The 25212-nt window shown below is 32.4% G+C and overlaps 1 protein-coding gene across 1 annotated transcript in view; it reads right to left on the reverse strand.

The window, feature by feature from the left end:
* LOC145690181 (uncharacterized) overlaps positions 1-25212 on the reverse strand; it is a 214669-nt gene that overhangs the window by 84555 nt on the left and 104902 nt on the right. The window contains exons 3-4 of the mRNA XM_081764817.1: positions 19030-19237; positions 11642-11804 (exon numbers count right to left, since the gene is read on the reverse strand). Of these exons, the coding sequence (XP_081620943.1) occupies positions 11642-11804; positions 19030-19237 (371 nt within the window). The remainder of the gene's footprint in view (positions 1-11641; positions 11805-19029; positions 19238-25212) is intronic.

Below are 25212 nucleotides of genomic sequence, written 5' to 3' on the forward strand. Positions count from 1 at the left end.
GGAACTTTCTAGTAACAAAGTTTAAGTATGTAAATTATGTCTCATACGAGAAATATGAAATATGACTTTCTCCTATGGATGAAATTGCTACTATGTAGATGATATGAAGTGTTCGAAATAACAACATCTATAAACAATGTAGTATATATGTATATATCAAGTATTGTTTTATCTTTCTTTTCCACTCCATATCCTTCATTTCTGTTTATTGTTGTAATAGTATTTGAATAAACGAGTATGTTAGTACGCAGCAAATGCAGTTTGAATGTTTCAGTGTTTCTTCCAGAGAGATGTTTTTGGGAGAGCACTGTCCCCTTCCTCCAGGAGGAGGCCAAAATAATACGTCTATCATATAATAATAAATAGAATAGTACCGTGTGAAAATAATATGTGGTCCTCCGAATATTAAGTGTGCCCCCTGGAACATATTTCTGAAAGAAACACTGCGTGTTTTATAGCATCCTTCTACTCAACAAAGCAAATAAATCTAATAAGAAACTAATATCAACTACTTGTATATATATTTATATATCTATTTTATCAAGCCTTGTTTCCATGTTGTAAAACTAAACACAACAACACACAATGCAGGGCTATGTGATAAAAATATATACAAAACACGAACGCGTCACAATACCTGTGTCTTCATCAGCAGTGGAAGTCTGATAAAGATACAGCTAGTGTGTTCAAACTGTTACGTGTTCGTGTTCGTGTTCGTGTTCGTGTTCGTGTTCGTATATGTTCTTATTATATAGCCTTGCTCAGTGTGTTGTTGTCTTTAATATATGTCGAAACGCATTCAAACATAGGGCATAGGTCTGGAAACCTAGTACGCCAGAAAGTGAGTTCCTGTGGAGTTTAAATCAGGTAAGCGATATATATGGCTTATTGCCCCATACCAGAATATCAAATGTGGATCCTGTATGGTGAGTGTGAGTACCAGATTTTCCCTCTTCTATACGTCTCCGAGTACTCACACGGCCCTTATTATGTCCAAGACACAGAAACAGTTTTCAGTTCTTATGCCACCGCCCACGATTTGCTTCGCTACTGCAATCTCTACCTATCCTATCAAAGACGTTCTCACCAATGAGTAAGTGTCCGGATTAATCGTGCAAGGGCAATGCAGAGAAGTAGTTTCGTCATCAACAATCGATTGGTTAGTATTCACATGGTGGCTATGGTACTTTTGATTGCACTGGTAGTTGCAGTCGTCTAAGTTATGGTGGTCCGAACGACTCTCCTGCTAGGAGGCGTGTCTACTATGGAAACCCTTTGCCTCCCATCACGTACATCACCAATGGACCACAGACACTTCATGACCACGCAAGCAGCAATTCTTCTGAACAACTATCAGAGCTCTCGGAGCCCCAATGTAAGGTCACCTCGAAGTCACTTAACTACAATAGGCGTTCCAGTGGCGGCTTTTAAGGGAAGTCATACCGGCAAAAAATTAAATGCTATCACTGCAAGCTAAGGGTAGAACGCTTGTCTAATACTATATTTTTATATACAGCCCTATGAAGAATTTTTTTGCCGGTTTGACTTCCCTAAAGTCCCACCCATGAGGCGTTCAGTAGCGTCATGCTGTGACTAAAGACACAGATTGTGTTCCATGAACAACTACAGTTGTATTGTCCAATAACCTTTAAATTACTAGCTGCGTGCCCTCTGCAGACACACATCCTGTGCAGTAAATTTCTTTCGAATTAGACGATGTATCTACCTGTCTATTTCTTACAATGGTCTTTCTATTTATTGTTACAGAATTGAATATGCGTTCATTTAGCAATAGGTATCAAATATTTCTGATCCGTTTATTTATTTTTTTTTCTTTTTTGATTTTGACACAGTTAATTTCACAGACTTAAATTATTTCTACTTATCAGTTGTTAATGCATAGAAAGATCTTGACTTTAAGTCAATAGTTAGTCAATTTACAATGGATTCTTGTCGTTCTTTACTTGTTTATAATTGTTTACTTCTTCACTCAAACTCAGAATTGTTTTCATTATATCCTGAACGGAAGAGAATATTGGTTAAGGTAGTTGGTGATTTAGTATCTCAGGAAGGAGAAAGGTGTTAATTTTGATTTTACCAATTTTTACAATTGTAGTCAACGAATCTTAGCTTCAACTTAACGAAAGTTTCACAAAATATTACCAAAAAAGTTCAATTTAGTTGTTAACACAACTACTAATAGTATTTCATTTAAACTTGAGCGCTATGAAAATAAAGTCAATACAGTTATTCCAATATAGTATCACGAGTGTGCGTGTTATATGGAAATGTTATGGCTCGTTCTCTGCCTCCTCCGTGCTCCTCTAATGAATGTCTTTGGATTATATGATGCATTCCATAAATAGATACAATTTAAAAGGATATGTGGCACAATATTTTTGGAGATTTTTCCATAACTGCCTGATAACTCCAGAAGGACAAGTCTCTTTCGTTAAGAAATAGGTAATGTCACGTACATTTTTATGTTGTTGCATTCTAAATCCAGTTTGGACTTCTGATTTTTGTTTAAGTGTATAAATTATTGGAAATACGTGAAACACCTAGTTCTAAACGTTTGAATGGTTTTGACAATAAGTTTATTAAAAAAGCTACCCGAAATATTTCTGTCAAGTTATTTGTTATTTTAAGCACGTAGTAGCATTTATATAATAACATATAGATTTCATATAATCAAGCAAGATTGTCCTAATTGTACTAAAGATTGTACTAAAGATTGTCCTAATTTTTTTGAAAAAATATATACATAGATTAATTTATGCTATTTGTAATTCTTATAGGGATACTATATATTGCCAGGATATTGCATCATTTGAAAATATTTTTGAACAGGCAAAGATGTATTATAAAAGATAAAAAGATCCTTTTTATTACCTTTATGTAGTATGTAGTAATCATTTATTGTTTGATTGTACCTTTTTAATACAGTTTTCAACAAAATAATTATTGAAACCAGATCACCAAAGATATTTTTTTAAAATTCTATCTATCTATATATGATTCGCAATCATTCACCACATTCAATGACTAAATATCTAGTTCGTTATTTCAAGAAGCTTCTTAAATGTTTTAATTCGATATATTTAATCTTGTTCAACCTTTGCTTTTACCTTGTTGACCTTAACTGAGTTCTTTCCCAGAGAAAATTTGACAACCAGATACTGCATTTCAGGGCAAACCAAGTATGCAGTGATTGAGATCAAATTTATAGTTAAGAATAGATCCTATCTTCATATAGTCCGTTACAAGCGTTAAAACTTAATACTGAGGAACTTAGTTACAAAATTATAACTATAAACTAGAGTAGACAAGAGCTAAAACAGACTAGAAAATTAGAATTTTAAATTCAATATGTCATGTAAGTAAGGTTATAGAAGTAAAATAGTGGTAATTTATGATCAGAAATTATAATAGCTATAGTATAATTGAAACATTATTTAAAAACCAAAACAAATTCACAAACAAATATGAGATTTTTTTTTGAGAGTTCATATCGACAAAAAAGATTGCGACCTCGATGCTGGATTAAGATTTTATCTATTTACATTCAACAATAAATCACACAAAGAAACCAAGTTTATCTTCTCATGTGCATCCAGTATGAAATAATTGTAATTTTTAAATTAAGTAAGACTCGGTTTAAGCACTGGACAAGAAATTATTACGTTCCTTCTCAATTTTCTGTTACATGGTTTATTTTCTACTTCAAATTATCAATTCTGTTGAAAACAATAAACATCTATGAAAATACTACGAATATTTACAACTGTAACGAGATGTTTATTTAGAGTTTAAAAAAAAAAAAAAAAAGTAAAATCAGTTTCACATTATAACAGCGCCCACAGCGGAATTTGTGCGAACTATCTTCCTACGTTTAATTTCTGTCTATAGGCAACAGCACTTTAGCTGTTGAATCCAAAGGTAGAAGTCTGAGCTATCCTGAGTTTTGAATTTTGTTCGAAATGGGTAAAACCAGTTAACCAGTTGCTATTTTGTATCTTGAAAGCATAGTTCTGAAAGTTAAAATCTTATTACGTGATATTATTATATTCTAAGAATTCAATTGAGGATCGGTGTATGTGTGAAATAAGTTATAGTTATTTGGTGCTACGTTTAAAAGAAAAAAAAAATAAAAGTGTGTTTCCATTTGATCCTGTTAATACATGTTTTGTGTGAAGTTCCATGCCTATAGTATGCAAATAACAAGGAGGAATATTGTATTCAAAATATTGGTGAGTTAATTACTGTATAAATCAAATTATAAAGAAATAAGTTTGATATAAGTAACTATGAATTGTTCAGATTTAAAAAATTCTTACAGATTATATGTAATTTTCTAGGAAGTTAAGGTTATCTGCTTATTTGCTGGAGAAATATTTGTCTATTGAAGTAGCCTCTTTGGATGGAATTCTTTATTAGCAGTCATTAGATGTATTAATTTATTGAATTTGTTATAAAGTTAATGAATAGAACAAAGAATATTATTTTCCCGATTAACCATACTATTAAGTATATTTATGAATAGTAGCTGCATTTTCGCAATAATATTTTTGAACTCAGGATTACTATATATTTAATTAACATTGTTTATGCATTAAATAATTTAATTTCTGAACCTGCTATACGTTATAAGTGTGGATGTGTCCGAAGGGTACATTTGTTCTACCTAACGACGGCTCCATTCAATCACTTGTACGAGTAAAGGGTGGAGATCGCGTTACACAAATTCAACAGCTAAAGTCTTCCTTCTTATTTTTCATTAATAGAACCATTATTATAAGTAGCAGGAAGGATAGTTTTGGGAAAGCAGGTTCTGTTTTTCATCTATATGAAATATAGTATTGCTAGCACCAATATAGTTAATTTTGTTACGATACACGTATCTAGTTCTTACTTGTCAGGATATTCCTTGTTTGGTAACATATTGGCTGTATACAGAAAGAATTTTGTGAGAGTTGAGTTTTATATATTGCGGGGTTCGAGCCAGAAACATGTCAGATACGAGTAGTGAAGTACCCATCAGGGCCAGTTAAATTTAAATAATTTTCCCAATGGAGATGGTGGTTTGATAATACCTAATCCATTAAATCCTTTTTTGAGGGAGCAAGATTTTTCGTTTTTAGAAAACGAAAGATATAGGGACAGTTACTGTAGGGCAGTTGAGCCACAAACAGCTGGTAGTTTATCACCGTTGTTAGATTCAGATACCAGCAGTGTTTACACTTCGACCTTGGCAGGTGCAACGACTCACGATTTGAGGAATGAGAGTGAGAGTGTTGCGGTAGGTCAGTTAAGGCAAACTGGTGTTAGCGCACCTGTGGTAGATAAGAGCTGTTTTGCTTTAAATGAAAAAGACTGTTGGAAAATTGATAAACAAATCAATACAGAGAATGAACGTAGTAAGTCATATTTACATAATTTTATGCCGTTCTCTGTGGATATGAATAAATTAGCAGTATCAGCTGCCAATGAGAATTTTTCGGAAAAAATAAAAAGAATCCCTTTTTGTGATGGAACTAAAGACGAAATTATTTTTCTTTTCTTATTAGAGATTTATAAGATTATGAAACTCAACTTGTTCCCGAAAGAAGCTTTGTTTATTATAGCTTTAGGAAGGAGTAGTGGCCTTATCAATCATGAGTTATCTAATTTGATAAAGGGTTCAAATCAGTGGGTACATATTAGTTACCTATTGTATTCAAAATTTGTGACCCCGATAGGTAAACAACAAATAGAACGTAAATATATTTATTGTTTGCAAAAGCCGGAGGTTAATATTGTATCTCACGTCGAGAGTGTGGTGGATAGTTATGTGATCACACACGGGAGAGAAGATATACAAACATTAATTGACATTCTTTTAAATGGGATGAAGCCTCAAATACGTTATGAACTTTTTAAATATAATCGTCCAGTATCTTTAGAATTTGTGAAAGCAGAAGTGGAAAAATATGAGTTACATCAGCGGAACTTAATTGTTTACAATAGTTTAGTTAAACATCAACAAAAGGAAACAGTAGGAAGAAAAGTAGTTCAGTGCTATTTTTGTCAAGGAAATCATAGAGTTTCCCAGTGTCCACATAAACTTTCTCAATGTATAGCTAAGTTGAACATTGAAAGCGGTGAGCGGGTACGCAGTGTTACAAATAGGGAGAAGTCCCGGGTTCGTTCCCAAGCAAGTAAGGTCAATAAAGGTCCAGTTAATAAACTTTCTTCAAACTTTAAGGAGGTTAGGAGTGAGAATCCATATAAAGGAACATTCAAGAACTTAATTGCAGCATTTGTCAATGCCTTTATTATGGGGAAACAATTAAAAGGAGGACTTGACAGTTGTAGCTCAGTTTCCTTGGTGAATAAACAATACTTTGAGAAGTGGAATAAAACTTTAAATAATCCTGTGCGTGTTTATGAGCAAAAATTTAGTGGAGTAGGTGTGGACAGACAAAAGATCGAGTTGAATTCCTGTGTTTTCTTATTTATTAGATTTCATAAGAAAACTTACAAATTGAAATTCTTTCTAGTGGAAGGTTTAGAACCTACATTTATCGTAGGAGTCCAGGAACTAAAATTTATAAGTGCTCAGATAGACTTTGACAATAACAAACTTTTATTGAAACAAGAACGTGCCGTGGTACCCCTTACTTATAATCTGTCACCCCCCTCCCATAAAGATAATTCTTATTCTGCGCAAAGCGATTTATTTTGTAGCGATGGTGCTTCTGCTTATGCCAATTTGTTTATGAGGATGGACGGTTGTAGAGAAAGGGAAATGACTTCGTCGCCAGCGTCTGCAAGGTTTCCATATCGTCAGCGCCTTTGGATCCTCCCATTGTTGCCAACCCAGGAGAGACTTTTTCTTCATTGTATCCGGAGAGGTCAGGGAATTTTGAACAGCGGCCATCAGCATTGTCACCAATCACAGTAGACCCTAGTTTCTTGGAACAGGATCATACTTTACAAGGGTATGTTGATAATTTAATAAATAAATATCCTAATGTTTTTAGTGATAAGATAGGATGTATTAATGGATTTGAACATCAAATATTGTTAAAAGACGATACACCTATACGGAAAAAACCTTACCCTCTTTCGCGGGCAGAACAAAGGCAAATGGATGTAATTTTGGATGATTTACTTGCTCAAGGAATAATTCGTCCTAGTAATTCCCAGTGGGCTTTCCCTTGTTTTCTTGTCAACAATAAGTCAGGAAGTAAAAGGCTTGTAGTGAATTATCAATCTCTAAATTCTCGTTTGTGTTTAAATGCACAATATACTCCTCGTATGGAAGATGTGTTAGCTAGTCTATCACAGGGAGTTATTTACAGCCATTTTGATGTTCACGCAGCATATCATCATTTGAAACTTAGTGAAAATTCGACTCAATATACCGCCTTTTTAACTCATCGCGGTTTATTTGAATATAAGTATGTGCCTTTTGGTATATCTTCAGGATCATTTATTTTGTCAAAGGTTTTAACTGATTTGCTATATCCTTTGAAAGAACAAGGTGTGGATTGGTTTTTTGATGATATAGTGGCAGTAAGTAAAGATATAGAGAGTCATAAACAGCTAATTGAGTCAATTTTGCAGAAGTTTAATGAGGTTGGTATAACATTGTCGGTTAATAAATCTGCATTATTTCAGAGAAAGATCTCATATTTGGGATTTGTTGTTGAAAACGGAAATCTATGTATGGATCTTTCTAGAATAGAAGTTATCAGGAAATTACCTGCACCGAAAAATCGGAAAAGTTTGATTAGCTTAGCTAGTTTTTTACAGTTTTATAGTAGGTTTATACCAAACTTTCATGAGGTGATGGAACCGATAACTCGACTTCGTTCGGCGAAGTGTAAATTTGAGTGGGGAAAAGAACAGCAAAGAGCTTTAGATCAGATAAAGGAATTATTTGAAGCTTATGTAGTATTGAAACTTCCAGATTTGAATAAACCCTTTATAATTACATCAGATGCCTGTTTAAAATCCTTAGGAGGCACGTTAGAACAATTAGATAATCAGGGAAATAGAGTTCCGGTAGCATTCTTTTCTAGACGCTTACGTAAATATGATTTAAATAAGCCGATCTTTTTGTTGGAACTTATGGCGGCGGTTGAATGCATGGAACGATATAAAACCTTTTTGCATAATAAATTCGAACTGAGGGTAGACCATGTGGGTTTAGCGTATGCTATACGTAACATACGAAGGGTCAAAAGGTATGGTAGTTTATTGTATCGATTATTAGCGTTTGATTTCACTGTAAAATCTGTTTCAAGTAACTTGAATATAAGTGCAGATTTTATGTCACGATTGTTTGACGAGGAAAATTTTGAATCTATGTATTTAGAGCCAACCATGGAACAAGAGATTAATAATTTATGCTTAGTAAATCTCTGGAATATGCCATTTGCTAACATATCTATAAAAGATCATCAAGCTAGAGATCCTGAATTAATGGAGATTATACATCGTTTAGAACGAAAGGAGAGATTAGAGGATTATAAGTTAATTAAAGGGATTCTGTGTAAAAAGACTAAAGCTATAAAAAACCCGTATAAGATTTGTCTTCCAAAATGTCTAGCCAATAGTATTATAGAGTTTCATCATAGTTGTATTTTACCCGGAAGCCATTTAGGGACAAGAAAAACTATTGGGCGTATAGCAGCCAAATATACTTGGAGTGGGATGGTAGAAGATATAAAACAATTTGTGTCATGCTGTGAGCTATGTCAGAAAAATAAACCTAATAATAGGAAACAAATGGGTCAATTAACATCAGATTTTGAAAAATTTGTAAATGGGAGATGGTATACGGACACAATTGGTCCAATGTGCAATACACGATCGGGACGCCACTGTTTGATTGTGGTAGATTCGTTTTCTAAGCGAGTTTTCTTAGAACCACTCCGTGTACTCTCTAGTCAAGCCATTATCAATTGTTTATATAAATTAATGTGTAGACATGGCTTTATATTTTCTTTGGCACATGACAATGCTAGTGTGTATAGCTCTGCACTATTTAAAGATTTTTTATATAGTAATGGTATTCGCGATATTCGAATTTCTCCGTACCATAGTGCCTCAAACGCAGCTGAAAGATACATTTCAGTTTTGAAAAATTCGTTGAGGATATACTTTAGTAAGAGACAGAATCAATGGGATACGGGTCTATACGAAATAGAGTACTCGATTAACAGCGCTGTTCATGAGGAGACCAAGTGTAGTCCCTTTGATTTAGTTTGTAACTATAACTGCGGAGACCCATTAGAGGTAAAATGGAATGTGCAGGAGCTAGATATCCAAAAGATAGACCCCAATTTGTGGGTAAATGCGCTCCATAATATGGAGAAAGCATGGCATAGGAAAAAGAAAATTTTTAATAAACGAAGAATACCTACTAATTATCAAGTGGGTGATAAACTTTTAATTAAAGCCCAAACCAAGTCATCTTTGGCTGATAACATTACGAAGAGTTTATCAGAAAGGTGGTTGGGGCCATTCGAACTCCAGAAATTCCTTGGTGAAAACTCATTACAGGTTAAATCTGTTGAAAATGACAGAGATATTCATAGAGTACATGTCTCAATGACAAAACCGTTCAGAGAAAGGAGATTCCCTATTAATTAGGTATTTTTATTATTAAGAACTGAAAAAAAAAAGGAAATATATATATATTTAGAAATATAAATTGTTATTGAAGCTTTACGTTGGTGCTATAAGACAATAGACGAACATAATTTTAAGTAATTTTAAAGTGTTATATGTTAAAATAGTTTTCTCATTGCAGGCCTGTAATGTGTCCGTCTAAATATGTCTAATGTATTGCTTCCTTAATTGTAAATTGGGCTTTTAGTCCAATAGTCTGGATTGTATCGTCATTTGTTAATGGAGAATTCCGTGGATCGGATTCCAGCCTGTTTGTCATGTCTCTTGGATGGAAATGGATTATTCCGATAAAACTGGTTATGGATAAATCAACATATTATTTTTCAACTGGAAACTATTCGTTCAGTATGTAATCAAGACAGAAATTGTAAGTTACAATGTAATTTCTTTTTCTATTATTGAATATGTAAAATATAATATGTAGGGTAAATATATATTTAATATTGCTTAAGAAAATCAGGAAATTGCATTTAGGCGCTATTTCATAATTTTGGAAGTGTTTGTAAATTTATGAAAGATGCGAATCATAGACGACTTACTATAGTTGCTAACTGTAGAGAGAGTGTATAGTATGGTAGTGGTTTGATTGTATTTTGGGGGTTATTTTTTTATTTTTAGTTTATTTTTCTTTAGTTGGTGTAGTTGGGAAGTATGTTTCTGCTAGTTAGTAGGTATAGTGATAATAGTTTGGTGATTAATCGTGACTTTGAGACAAACGAGATTCTGCATATTTCATAACAAAAAAAAAAAAAAAATATTTTTTTTTGAGGGAGAGGTGAATGTGTAACGAGATGTTTATTTAGAGTTTAAAAAAAAAAAAAAAGTAAAATCAGTTTCACATTATAACAGCGCCCACAGCGGAATTTGTGCGAACTATCTTCCTACGTTTAATTTCTGTCTATAGGCAACAGCACTTTAGCTGTTGAATCCAAAGGTAGAAGTCTGAGCTATCCTGAGTTTTGAATTTTGTTCGAAATGGGTAAAACCAGTTAACCAGTTGCTATTTTGTATCTTGAAAGCATAGTTCTGAAAGTTAAAATCTTATTACGTGATATTATTATATTCTAAGAATTCAATTGAGGATCGGTGTATGTGTGAAATAAGTTATAGTTATTTGGTGCTACGTTTAAAAGAAAAAAAAAATAAAAGTGTGTTTCCATTTGATCCTGTTAATACATGTTTTGTGTGAAGTTCCATGCCTATAGTATGCAAATAACAAGGAGGAATATTGTATTCAAAATATTGGTGAGTTAATTACTGTATAAATCAAATTATAAAGAAATAAGTTTGATATAAGTAACTATGAATTGTTCAGATTTAAAAAATTCTTACAGATTATATGTAATTTTCTAGGAAGTTAAGGTTATCTGCTTATTTGCTGGAGAAATATTTGTCTATTGAAGTAGCCTCTTTGGATGGAATTCTTTATTAGCAGTCATTAGATGTATTAATTTATTGAATTTGTTATAAAGTTAATGAATAGAACAAAGAATATTATTTTCCCGATTAACCATACTATTAAGTATATTTATGAATAGTAGCTGCATTTTCGCAATAATATTTTTGAACTCAGGATTACTATATATTTAATTAACATTGTTTATGCATTAAATAATTTAATTTCTGAACCTGCTATACGTTATAAGTGTGGATGTGTCCGAAGGGTACATTTGTTCTACCTAACGACGGCTCCATTCAATCACTTGTACGAGTAAAGGGTGGAGATCGCGTTACACAACTAATCAACAATATAGCTAATTGACTATGAAATATGCTTCTGAAACACCTTAAATTCAAATAATACAATATTTTAATTTGCCCTTATATGCTATTTTTTCCAAATTTACAAAAGGGTTTTAGGAAATCTTTGCTTTATACCCATTTTTTTATTTGACATTTCAATCCTACTATTAGTAAATGACTAAATTTCAAATATAGTAATAATGTCAAAGAACCTTACTGAATAGAACCCCTCTTCAAACAGCTGTTGTCCAATGAGAATAATCCCTGCGTTGCTAATATGCGATGGAGATGGTCGCTCAAGAGGAAGAGTAAACTCTTTGGCACAATCTGCTATTAAGGTAACTGAATTTCCTTTCACACTAAAAGCCAATCGATGCCACCTAGAAAATTAATAACATAATTGAATTATATAAACAAACACATGCATATATAATTTTATTTATTTGTTGATAATAATAGTACTTATCATTTGGCTCATATATTGTACAGTCAGCGACAAAAGTTCATTCGGATTGATGAAATTAGGTTCGTAAATAACTTCAGAATGGAAAGACAATTTGAGCACAGTTTTCAGTAAATTAAAAAAAATATATATATAATTTTCTGTACGTTCCAGCCATATAACTGTTATTCCCAAAATAAATTTTACCAAACGAAAAGAACTTTTGTCGCTGACTGTACGTATATATGTGTGTTACAAGTGACTATATGTTCTCTTCTTTGTTTCACATTTTTTCCTCTTTCTTCTACTCATTGATCACATGATCATAACCACGAAAACTTAAAAATGTCTACTTTGTTACTCCAGAGTGAGTTTTGTCTATCTTGCATTAGGTATCTTTCATTATTATTTTCATGTTGATTTTACACACACATACAGTCAGCCATATGAATATTGTGGTCGCTCAGAACAATATCCACGTAGGTGTTAAGAGACATAAAGGCAGTAGTAAGGAAAAGGGAGAATGGTCTGTATTTAAAATATATATATTAAAAAAATTTGTAAAGAAATCTATGCATATGTAACAAGTTATAATGTGAAACAGAGGATATGGATGTAGCGAGATACCAAGAAAAGTTGAGATGGAAGGGTAGTAAAGAAAGTTGAGGCTAAATACTGGACAAAATTACGCATAACAATTATAACAATAAAACAATAATGGCTTTTCTTCTTATCATTCTTTTCTTTGTTGTTATTAGATGATAGAAAAGGGACGGGAAAGAAAACAATAAGGGAAGAAGGTTAGAGGTCATTAATTATTACATCATCGTATTAATTAATTATTATTTATTTATTTATTTATTTATTTATTCACAGGTTTCTCACGATACACGGTTATGCATACAGATTTCTCCACGGTTTGAGATAATGCGTGAATATATGATGGAAAAGTGTGTGACTAATTCAAACTCTGCATAGGCATCTAGTTGGAAGAACGCTGAAAAAAAAGAAAAGAAAGGCACCCGCAGAAAATCACTGCTTAATAACTGGTAAATATAACAACTTGCGTGAATATATGATGAAAAAGTGTGTGACTAATTCAAACTCTGCGTAGGCATCTAGTTCGAAGAACGCTGAAAAAAGAGAAAGGCATACCCCGCAGAAAATCACTGCTGAATAACTGGTAAATATAAAAACTGTAATGTGAAGCAATGGAGAAAGAGATGAGGTGAAAGAATAATGATAGAAATGGTAAATAAATAAATAAGAAAATGTTTGTGTACTTATAAATGTTTTTATAAATAATCAAGAGTCAGTATTTAATATTATATATTTATATGAAATAAATATATCATATTTAATGTAAACTAAACTATTATTTTATGGTAAAATTTATCTGAGTCTACATAAATATACCCTTGGGTACGATCATGGAATCACATACTTCAATTTGGAGCATAAACTGACTCTTGTAGTTTCTAACACCGTTGTTCCTTATTATTTTGTTTGTTTCAGAAAATTGGAAGTTCAGAAGTGTTTCTAGAACGTCGTGTTGTAGTTAGATGTGGTTGTTGGTGAAGTTTAATGCATTTGATAATATTGTTATATGTGAAGCTCACTTTTTCATTTAGTGTTAGCTTTTACACTTACAGTATAAGAAGGATATTAGTCAATGAAAGAGTCAAGCTAATGTGATATTAAACGGAAGAAAACTTCCCTAACCCAAAGAGACATTACTGCTAAGTATACTGTTACCCAAAGTATTATAAATAAAATTATTAAGTTTAAGACTGAAACAGGTTCTGTTTCTCCACGTAAGAAAATAAAATGTAGTCGAAAACGCACAATAAACTGTAAAAAGGGAATTCAGGTATAGGGATATCCTTTAAGTACTAATAACGCGTTCGTTTCGCCGATAACAGAGAATGGTAAAACATGGATATTTAGATAGTTCGCATACTAGTTCTTGTGTAATTCCTTAAACCGCTTATTATAGGTCCTTTCGAATTTTCGGCGGTTCATAACTCTGAAATGAGACGTTTTTCGACCTATGTTTATACGAACCTTTTTCTTTCATTTCATATAAGGAATCACCTCCCAAAGTTTGTCGGTGGAGTTACCTACCACCCTGTATATCTATCTATCTATCTATCTATCTATCTATCTATCTATATATATATATATATATATATATACTATCTACCCATTGCGAAACTTAACGCTACGATACTGCATGGTAACATCGTCACCTTTGACACCGAGTATCTTCGAAAGCATAAGGATATACATTGGAAGTCGGCTCTCATTATGTTTTTCTCCTAAAAATTACTGTTAAAAATCGGACCTAGACGCACAATTAGTATGTCTTGGCTTGAGATATGAAGAGTACGAACAGCATTTATCCAAAGGCTTTGGAATTCTATCTTGAGAATAGATCTAATTCTACACGGTACTACCTCTGTGATGTATACTACGTGATAAGAAAAGGACAGATGTAAATTCAAAAGGGCAATTGTTTTATGCGCTTAAGTGTGAAAGTATTATCTTACTAACAAAAATTATTGAAAAGTATAACTAAATTATTTTTGTTCAGCAAAGCGTTAAGTCGATACTAGTTTAGTTACAAGCTATTAAAATATTTTATTGATTAATTGCTACACTATTTCAACTTCTGTTACACTCTTCCATTATATATATATATATATATATATATATATATATATATATATATCCAATGTTTCACATTACACTCCGCAAGCGTCTCAACAGTGATTTTTCTGGACTATGCTCTTCTCCATTCATTATTTTCCTGTAGATATCTACTCAAATTTCGACCTGGCCGCGTACTTTTCCATAATACTTTTTTCCATTACCTCAAACATATTGATTATTTTCTTTTTTCTCCTATATTTCCATCTTTCTTCTACGTTCTGACGATGAGATCACAATTTTGAAACTTAGAAAATGTGTATTTAGTTTCTTCAGAGAAGTGCCTTTCATATTTATTTCATTTTGATTTATATATTATTCAACTAAGAATAGTAAACCACCATCACATAATACCATGAAAATGAATGAAAACTGTAAATTTTTGCCACACACTTTATTAGAGTAGGAATAAAATACATATTAAAGAAAAGCAAAATACTTGAGAAGAGTTTGGTTTAGGTATATATACGAATGATATATATAGGTTAATCATATTACAAATTTATAAAATAAAATAATTTCCTAGGAAAATATGTAATGCACAATGTCTGATGATCTATTGAGTCGAAATTATGCTTACAATTTAAATGGACATATGATAACATTATTTTATGTATTAGCTAGAACAACATTTTTTAGTAGTGTGTAAGTACAATGAATTTTCTATAATCTGATAACTTTGTTGATGCAGTTTGCGTCGATAAATTAAAACTGTTCCTGGATAGTATTATATTTACTTATTTAAATGTAAATTGTGTATGTAATTTTGTATACTATAAAGTAATTTTAATGTAATGTACTCAATAGTTTATAGTTTTAGAAATAGTGAGGTTCTAGAAAAAAATCTATGAATATAATCCTTTTCAAAAGATTGGTTCTACCTTCACTTAACCTAACATTATCTTAACTGTATTAATATACTGACTTCTAGTATAATAATAACAGCATATATTATATTAAGTTATTGTCTTCGTTTCAACATAAAACATGGTTAATTTCGTTTCAGCAGAATTTTAACTCTATCCATCACGACTCGGGAATTCACTAAAGGAATAATTAACACTTCTGACCAGAGTATATACACTTATTTATTACAACTCAAAAACAGTGTAACGGTTTCGATAACTTAACGTTATCTTCATCAGATACTAACTGAAAGAGATATCTTCAGAGCATAGAAATATATACTAAAAGTGAAAGCACCCAAATTCATTGTTTGTATGGGAAGCCACCTGAGTCGTACTTTCTCGGGCGTCATCTGTCAGCCATCTGCCCTGCCATAATTACCTCTCCACCTGTGTTTATCTTTTCTAAACATCTGTAATCAACCTGTTGTTTATAAATGACCAATGCCTTAACAACTTTCTCTTAATCTTCCCTTGATGCCTATTAGGTATAATTTAAAAGTAACAAAACTATACTAAATACAACTGATTACAAATATAACAATATAAAAATACATACAGAAATTTAAAAATAAAATATAACAATATATAAAGCTATATATAAATATAACAATATTAAATATATGGATATAAACTACATGTAAATCTGTCTATTCTTGTTTTTTCTCCAATTTGTTTTAATAATTTATCCCATAGCTCATGTATTAACAGTCCACTTGTCCAGTTCATTAGTTTGTTACTATTTTCTTTTCTTATCCTTTGTGATTCCTTCCATTTCCTTATTATAGGTCTATTCTCCCTTTCTCGCCCCTGTACACCTTCCCAATCTATAGCATGCTCCGTTTCTTTAACATGTTTATATATGGCATTATTTCTCTCTTCAGTCTCACATCATCTCTATGTTGTTTTATTCTCTCTTTAAGCTTTTCCCCTGTTTCCTCAATACAGGGTGTCTACTAAAATTCCAAAATGAAATTTCGTGACCTTATCTTTACCAAATCATAAAATTTCCTAATATTTTCAAAAGTGAATTTGCGTGCGAATTAGGCCGAATTTTCATCCATGCGATAGAAATGTACTTTTCTTGCGATTTGGTAGCGTCTAAAGCCGACCATAGAAATTTTTGGTGGTGAATTTTGACGTTTTATAGAACAAAATTTTTCAATCTGTACTTACATTTGTACAGTTTCAAAAATCGTGACCCAAAAGCTAAATTTCGTGACTTTTTCGTGACTTTCATGACCGTTTTCTGATTTCGTGACTTTTTCGTGACATTTGTGACTTTCGTGACCGATAGACACCCTGATATATATCACAATCCTTACATTTCAGTTTATACACTACACATTCATCTTCCTCACATATTTCCTTCGCTCTACTTTCCACTTTCTTAACCACTTCCTGAATTCTTCATCCTTCTTTCCTATACATCTTTACACCACCTTTTCTTAGTAAGTTCTTTAGTACTTCTGTCTTCTCCCCAAGACTCCCTATTCCGTGCCATTTCTTCTCGTCATCTTCCTTTCTTTCTTTCGTTGGAGCGAATAGAGAATAAGAAGGAGAAAAAAATAATGTTTAGTATTGATGTTAAGGCAATGTTTCGTAGTATAAAGAGAGATTGCATAGTGAAAGTCATAGGAAGAGGTGGAAGGGAAGAAAATAAGAGATTGGAAGAAGGAAAAGATAGTGAAAGCCTTGAGAGTAATGTGAGACAACAGTGTTTGTACAATAGGGAAGAAACTAGTCAAAATTAAGGAAGGACTGAGTATAGGTCCAAGATTAAGTCCGGTGTTGTCGGAACCAGTGAGGTATACATGGGAGCAGAAAGTAATAGAAGAAGGTGGAAACAACCTAATATTGTTTTGCAGATATGTGAGTGACTGTTTGAGGGCATGGAGAGGAACAAGGAGACAGTTAGAAAAATTCGTAAAGAAGATTGAAGATGAAGAGAAAGGAATAAGACTGGAAACAGAATTGGAGAAGAACAATATTATAAACTTCCTGGACATAACTATAGAGAGAAAAGATGGATGATTGACAACAAGATGGTATAGGAAAGAATGTGCGGCTAGCGTTTCCTGTCACAAAAGAAGTTATGTGTATTGCAGTACAAAAAAAACTTAATTCGGAATATGAAGAGGAGAATAGAAGAAACAGATACTGAAGAAGAGAAAAAGAAGGAGGACACAGAGAAGTTTTACAGTCTACTAGAGCAAGACGGGTACAACAAAGGGAAGTTAAAGAACAGAATAGAAGAGGAAAAAGAAAAGAAAAGAGAAAAGAGAGAAAGAAAGATGACGAGAAGAAATGGCACTGGATAGAGAGCATTAGGGAGAAGACAGAAGTACTAAAGAACTTACTAAGAAGAGGTTGTGTAAAGACGTATAGGAAAGGAGGATGAAGAATTAAGGAAGTGGTTAAGAAAGTGAAAAATAGAGCGAAGGAAATATGTAAGGAAGATGAATGAGTAGTGTATAAACTGAAGTGTAAAGATTGTGATATGATATACGTAGGGGAAACAGGGAAAAAGTTTAAGAAGAGAATAAAACAACATAGAGATCATGTGAGACTTAAGAGAGAAAATAATGCCATATATAAACATGTTAAACAAACGGGGCATGTTATAGATTGGGGAAGTGTACAGGGGATAGAAAGTGAGAATAGACCTATAATAAGGAAATGGAAGGAATCACAAAGCATAAGAAAAGAAAATAGTAACAAACTAATGAACTGGACAAGTGGACTGTTAATACATAAGCTATGGGATAAATTATTAAAACAAATTGAAAAAAAAAAACCACAAGAATTGACAGATTTACATGAAATTTATATCAATATATTTAATATTGTTATACCTATATATAGTTTTATATATTGTTATATTTTATATTTTATTTTTTTTAAATTTCTATATATATTTTTATATTGTTATGTTTAATATCTTATAATCAGTTGTATTTAGTATAGTTTTGTTACTTTTAAGTTGTACCTAATAGGCATCAAGGGAAGATTAAGAGAAAGTTTTAAGGCATTGTTCATTTATAAACAACAGGTGGATTACAGATGTTTAGAAAAGATAAACACAGGTGGAGAGGTAATTACGGCAGGGCAGATGGCCGACAGATAACACCCGAGAAAGTACAACTCCCAACTCCCAAGGTGGCTTCCCATACAAACAATGAATTTGGGTGCTTTCACTTTTAGTATATATTTCTATGCTCTGAAGATATCTCTTTCAGTTAGTGTATGATGAAGTTGTCGAAACCGTTGCACTGTATTTGAGTTGAAATAAATAAGTGTATATACTCTGGTCAGAAGTATTAATTATTCCCTAATTTTAAAGACAATACAAAAACTTTAAATTATACTGACAAATGTTTCATATTTGTGCTGTTCAATGTGTTCCACATAATGCACAGAAAATAGAAGCAAAATTATAATTAATTATGTGTTTTATAAACCTACAATATCAAGTTATAGACTCAAAGAACTTTACCTTCAAAATGCCTCATAAATCATTTATTTCCTTCTGTAAAATAGTAGACTTACTTGCCGTCGTTAATATCAACATCAAACGTCAACGTATTGTCTGATGCTGGATGCCCTTCAACATCTCTATAATAAAAGGAGATATTGTGTCCTAACGTTATCGCCAATTGGTCGTCACCATCCTCGCTATATACAGTGAAGAGGACAGAACGAGTCCCCTGCGAAGGTCGCACAACCATCAAAACCGAGAAGTCTTCGGGAAACCTCTCTGAAAAAGATAATGTTTAAGATGAAAGAGCAACCCTCCTAAACAAAATATGTATAATGATTACGCAGCTACACACAACTAATAATAATAATAATAATAATAATAATAATAATAATAATAATAATAATAATAATAATAATAATAATAATAATAATAATAATAATAATAATAATAATAATAATACGAAGAAGAAGAAGAAGAAGAAGAAGAAGAAGAAGAAGAAGATGTTCTGTACACCAAACTCCACGGTATGGATTTGATGTATTTTGTTTCACAGAATCCAAATTTTAAAAGCTCAGGACGAACGACCATGTCAATTTTTTTATGGGAGAAAAATTTGAGCGACTTTGGATAGGGAGGATACACGTTTTTCGACTGTGAAACAAAATTACACAGTTAATCGTTCTAGAGTTTCTAAATTTGGGTTCTGTGTAACAAAGTACATTGATTCCAGACCCTAGCGTCCGCTGCAAAGATTTTTTTTTTTTGCTGTTTCATATATATATATATGTATGTATGTATGTTTGTGTATCTCATAGTTTCCATTCTATCTCATTTTAAAGCTCTGATATTGTTATTCGTAAACCTATAGTTATTTCTAAGTATTAATATCCGTAATTCAAAAGCTCCCACTTTCAACGGAGCAATATTGAAGAACTAGTACCGATTTCAAGTATAGTTTTTTTTTTTTTTTTTTTTTTTTTTTTTTTTTTTTTTTTTTAAGAGTAGATTCTTGCTGACTGCTAAGTGTTGTTACTTTGAATTTGTAGTTTTCAAAGTTAAGAGTAGTTTTGTTTTCACAACCTCTAGCAAATCGTTAATCTAAGGCATGTGAGATTCTGTAGCATTCACCCTTATGACTTAAAATATATATGAGACCATTTGTTTTAGTTTTCAAATATAAATTTTGTATTAATGTTAAAAAAAGAAAAAGAATATTTTCCGTTTCAAATACGATGATTATTCCAATAAATCAGTAAGATTGTCTTTATTTCAAGAAGTTTCAACCTGTATTGAGGCCGCCTCTTGACTTTGTCTCAATGCAGTATTCATGTAGGTCTTCACAATATGTATTACTGCGACAGGATCGCTGTTGAGCTAAGTACTGAAGCAAATTTGAAATGAATGATCTGGGCTACTAAAGAGCAAATACATGAAGTATATGCTTTGCAGAAAAGCCAATTTATAATATTTAACTTGCACAAGAAATTAAGTAAGTGATTTTACCTTCTTGTACAGTCACTTTGTCACATTTACACTTATGTCTTCAGTTTTCTTAGATAAATTCTTTGTGTTAAAAAAAAATATCTAACATTGTCCATTTTTTATACCTTTATATTTTATTTTTTATTTTCAGGAATTATGACAATCGATATATGTATTAGTCTTGTATTAGTATTGATAGTACTGAATGTTCATATGAAGACAAAAATTATTTAGCATTGACGGTTGTTATTGTTTAGATTTAGAATTGGCTTATTATCATATGTTTCTACTGCATCAAGATGTTATTATTTGCAGTAAAGAACTGAACTTATTACTGTCTTTTGTTAGTTATAACTGTGTCAGCACAAGTTCAACTGAGGAGTGGAATATAACATCTTTATCTTGGGTACATATTACATTTGTTTTTCTGCAACGTCCTATTTTTGAGACATTAACATAATGTAATTAGAGCTGGATTTTTTAAAATCTTTTTTATTTCAAAACATGGATATACATTATAATTTCTATGCATTTTCATCACAATTTTCATTTTTTTAAAACATTTTCTAGAGAATAGGATTATAACTTCAGTTTTTGTATTGTACATCCACAATCAGTAATTGCTATTGAGAGTGATGTATCTGAAACATTGGAAGTGATTTGTTACTAAATAAGGATAGAAATGCTGAGAGAACGGTTGAACCATACAAAAATCTTTCATAAACATATTTGCAAATACCTTGTAATAAGAAAAAAAAAGAAAAAAATGTACAGAAAAGTCAATTTCGTCACAGAAAAAAGCAAAAACTCCAGCAGCTGAACACCCAAACTGGGTAAAACGCCAACCACAATATAATATAAAATAAAGTATCAATTTTGAAACATATGGCAATTTGGACTAGCTACGTGGAAAAAGTATAGAAAATACATTTGTTAAATTTCTTTTTGATGAAATGTTGAAACTAATTTCAAATCAGAATATAATTTATGCAAATCAAAACAAACATGCATTTTTTCTGTAAGTAAAATCTAAAAGTATTAATAGGAATCTTACTGTTTTCTGGGGATCATAGGCCGCCTCAAGTGTATTGGAAACATGCTCCAAATGTGGGATTGTTCGTAAATATCTGCATTGTTCATAAATATTCATGCGAATTCCGAAAGCTCTTCAAGAGTAAAATGCCTATATCGGGCGGAGTGGCTTTGCTGGATAAGCAGATTTCGTTGTGCAATATTCGTTCCGCTCAAAAAGGAGGGAAAATGGTGATGGCCTCTGTCCGCACAAATTGTTGTCATACTAGTTGTCAATGACTGGCGGAAATTGTTTATCAGTTTGTAAACAAAGATCAGAATATTTCAGTGTTGGATGTTTGAAAGAAGAATGTAATTGTGTATCTCAATAAATGTACCGAGTCCCCATTAGAACGTAGAAGTTCTGAAAGCAGCAGAGTGAGTACTGAAATTAAATTTGGCTTAGAAAATCACTTGATTCAAACAGCACCTACTTAAAGGAGATCTGGTTTATGCAAGAAGGAAATCACAATAATATATTTTTAAATGTGATGTACCACTTCATGACAAATGTTTCGCTTCATTTTACATCCTCTAAGTGTAGTGTAGTGTTCAGATTCCATGAAGCAGTCAAAAATACATTTAAATTCAAGGTAAGAGTATTAAAATATATGAAATGTTGCAAAATTAGATTTCAGTTGTATGTATATGGTGAATTCTGCCAATGGGATGTGCCAAGGTTCCAAAAGTGGACTGCTCTTTGCAACGAATCTCAACCCTGGAAATTTTGAAAAATTGCATTCTCAATGTAGTATTGTCCTACTCATGTCAATAAGTCACCAAAAACCTATTATGAATAGTTCTATCGGTAATGGGTTAATGTAGTACAGAATGTTAAATTGAAAGCTTCGTTGATCTAGAAAATAATTTAAAGGACAACGAAGCCTGGTTTCATATTAAAATCGATGTTTTAAAATCACACAGTCATTTAACAGATACATATTTATATCTATTGTATATTACAACTTGATTATGTTAGACATGTATCCCACAAAAAAGTACATATCTTTTGTAAATGCCAAACTAAAACAAATTTCCTTATGACATGAAACAAGGTATCCTCTCAAGAAGTATCTTTTCAGTAAGTTTCAATAATTTTAAGCACATAAATCGATTGTAAGTTCGTAACCTAACCTCAGTATATTTATGATATTTTTATGTATTGCTGTAAATCCTATGTAATAATTAAGGTTTCAGTTATACATAGTCAGCGGCAAAAGTAGTCGCATCCCTGACTCCTATAAATATTAGGTCGGGTCCAGTATTTTTGCTGGTATCACAAATGTCTGAACGGATGAAAACCAACTTACACGTAATTCTCAAGCACTTGGTAAGCCTGTGAAACACTGAATCAGGATTTTGCTATGGAATTGATGAACGAAAAAAAAAACATTCACTTTAAGATTAATCTCTATTATTTAGGACGTGTTCCTTAATGAGTGCCATATAAAATTACATTATAACTCGTTGTTTGTATAATGCATTATTTTACTACATACTGCATATGAGAAGAAAGAAAAAAACTATGAACATACATGAGTTAGAAAATGATTGAAGCACAAGCTGAAAATATCAACTCTGGAACTATTGAAGGAAATAGCTTTGTACATCTTTGTCTCCATTTGTGGTCCTACTTAAATTACCCGTTATTCTCGTCATTCCAATATCTCTTTCCTTCTCCACAGGAGAAGATCTTGCTTACTACATTGAGTATGGATTGAAATTGAAATTGAAGATTTTAAACAGTTTGGACCTTCCGAGACTCGAACCTGGATCTTCTGCTGAGGAACCCAATTTTTTAGCTGTTCACCTATACTAATCAGTTCCTTGAATTTATACAAAAACTGTTAGCTAATTAAAATCGCTTCAGGTAAGTCTACACGAACCACTAAGGCACTATGAAGAGATTATCATTAGTTGAGTTAATTAATTTTCTTCATTAAAATTTATTATTTAGGTAATTGTTAATGCAATTCTATTATTAATTTTGTATTATTAACTATCATAGCAACTCCTATAATTTCAGAGGTTAATCTGTTTTACATCAGTTATTGTAAAAAGCAACTTGTGCGAAAAATACGTTTAGGCCTATACATTGCAAGGGACGTAGTTTCCAATTATTAACTGCAAATCCAGTTGTATCTGACTGTGGAACAGAAAACCTAGTGAGAAATAGAAAACCACTTTTCACAAAACAAATCTGATGTAGTAGTATACAAAATAGTCGAGCAGTTTGGGTGAGTAGCTTGTTAATAACGTGTTCGTGTGTTCAAATCCTTGAGTAGATTAATTTTTTCTCCTAACCAATCCGGTGACTAAGACCATTTCTTTGAATAACTCTACTGTTACGGAATGTGAACTCATCACCCACCAGGACATCTTAGGAACTTAATCATGCTTCTATGGAAAAGCCAAACAGCCTGCAAAGAGTTCACTGTCTGATGGATATTGTCATCGTTATCTTGTTTTACGTCGCCAGCTGACATCAACATCAAGGAAATAAGTACTTACTATTTTGTTACAATAAGGAAGTCTATATCTGTAAGAAATTGTAATAAACAGTGGTAGCTTTTCCTGATACCTTTAATCCCTAGTCTCACATGCGACGCTTTCCTCTTTGCTTCGTTTACATTAATTTGCCTCTCTCAATCGTTTTGATCTTATTGACTGTCAAGTTATGCCACTTTACAACATTGACCTCTTCGTCCGTTCACCTGCCTCTCGTTGTACAACTAGGAAGTTATGGATATAGGAAATAAGTACTTTTGACTCTGATGAAATGAAATGAAATGAAATCTTTAAGTTCAACGTCCCACGGTTATGCCGGTTAGGATAAAGGAGACGGTGATAATGAGAAATGAGTGAAATGGTGGAATGAAGAAAGTGGAAGGAAACAGGAGAACCCCGAGAAAACCCATGAGCACGGTTGACTCTGATGAGTCTCCTTTTTGTGTATTTACCTGTCAACAATAGCCAACGGAAGAGGAAATTTAACAACTTTGTTGATTCGACGACATGTGGAAACACGGACATCGTCAATGTTGCTTTGGGTGATCGACCACATATATGTGACCCAGTGGGTGTCACTTCCTTCTCCTGATCATGACGTCATGAGGGACAGTCGGATCAAAAGTGATTGAGAGAGCACGTTCTTGACTATTTGGTTATTTCTGGTCATTCTTGATCTTGAGAAAGACTCTTCGTTATTTTATTAGAGCTTGTCCTTCTTTCTTGACGATGAAAGACTGACGGATACTTAACCGTTGCCATACCTGGAGACGACCTGCAGCACATTTAGGCTTGAGAACTGGAAGAAACTCCACAGCACCATCCTGGAGGGACAATTATCTACAACCACGACGGTGAGACAAATCCTCTTTTAAGTTGCTCTTCCTTTCAGCTCCTACTACATCCCCATAGCTAGCATGCAATTTTCATTTGAGTTATGTGTTTAATTTAACATCCCCTTTTAGTAGAAAACCGTTTCTCATAGCTCTACCTTTCCTCACAGCATTGCATACTGTTACTTGGTTACTGCATACTGTTGTACTTTTTTGGTTTGTTTGTTTGTTTTTTCGAATTCTACTAGAAAACAATATTATATGAATTGGAAATATAAAATGCCATAGCTGAAAACAGAGTATTAAGTATCTTCGTTATTCTACTATCCTCTTGACTCAGGTTTGATTTCTGGTGAG

Source organism: Thermobia domestica, chromosome 7, assembly GCF_964235325.1.
Source record: "Thermobia domestica chromosome 7, izTheDome1.hap1.1, whole genome shotgun sequence".
In the NCBI taxonomy this organism is placed as follows: Eukaryota; Metazoa; Arthropoda; class Insecta; order Zygentoma; family Lepismatidae; genus Thermobia; species Thermobia domestica.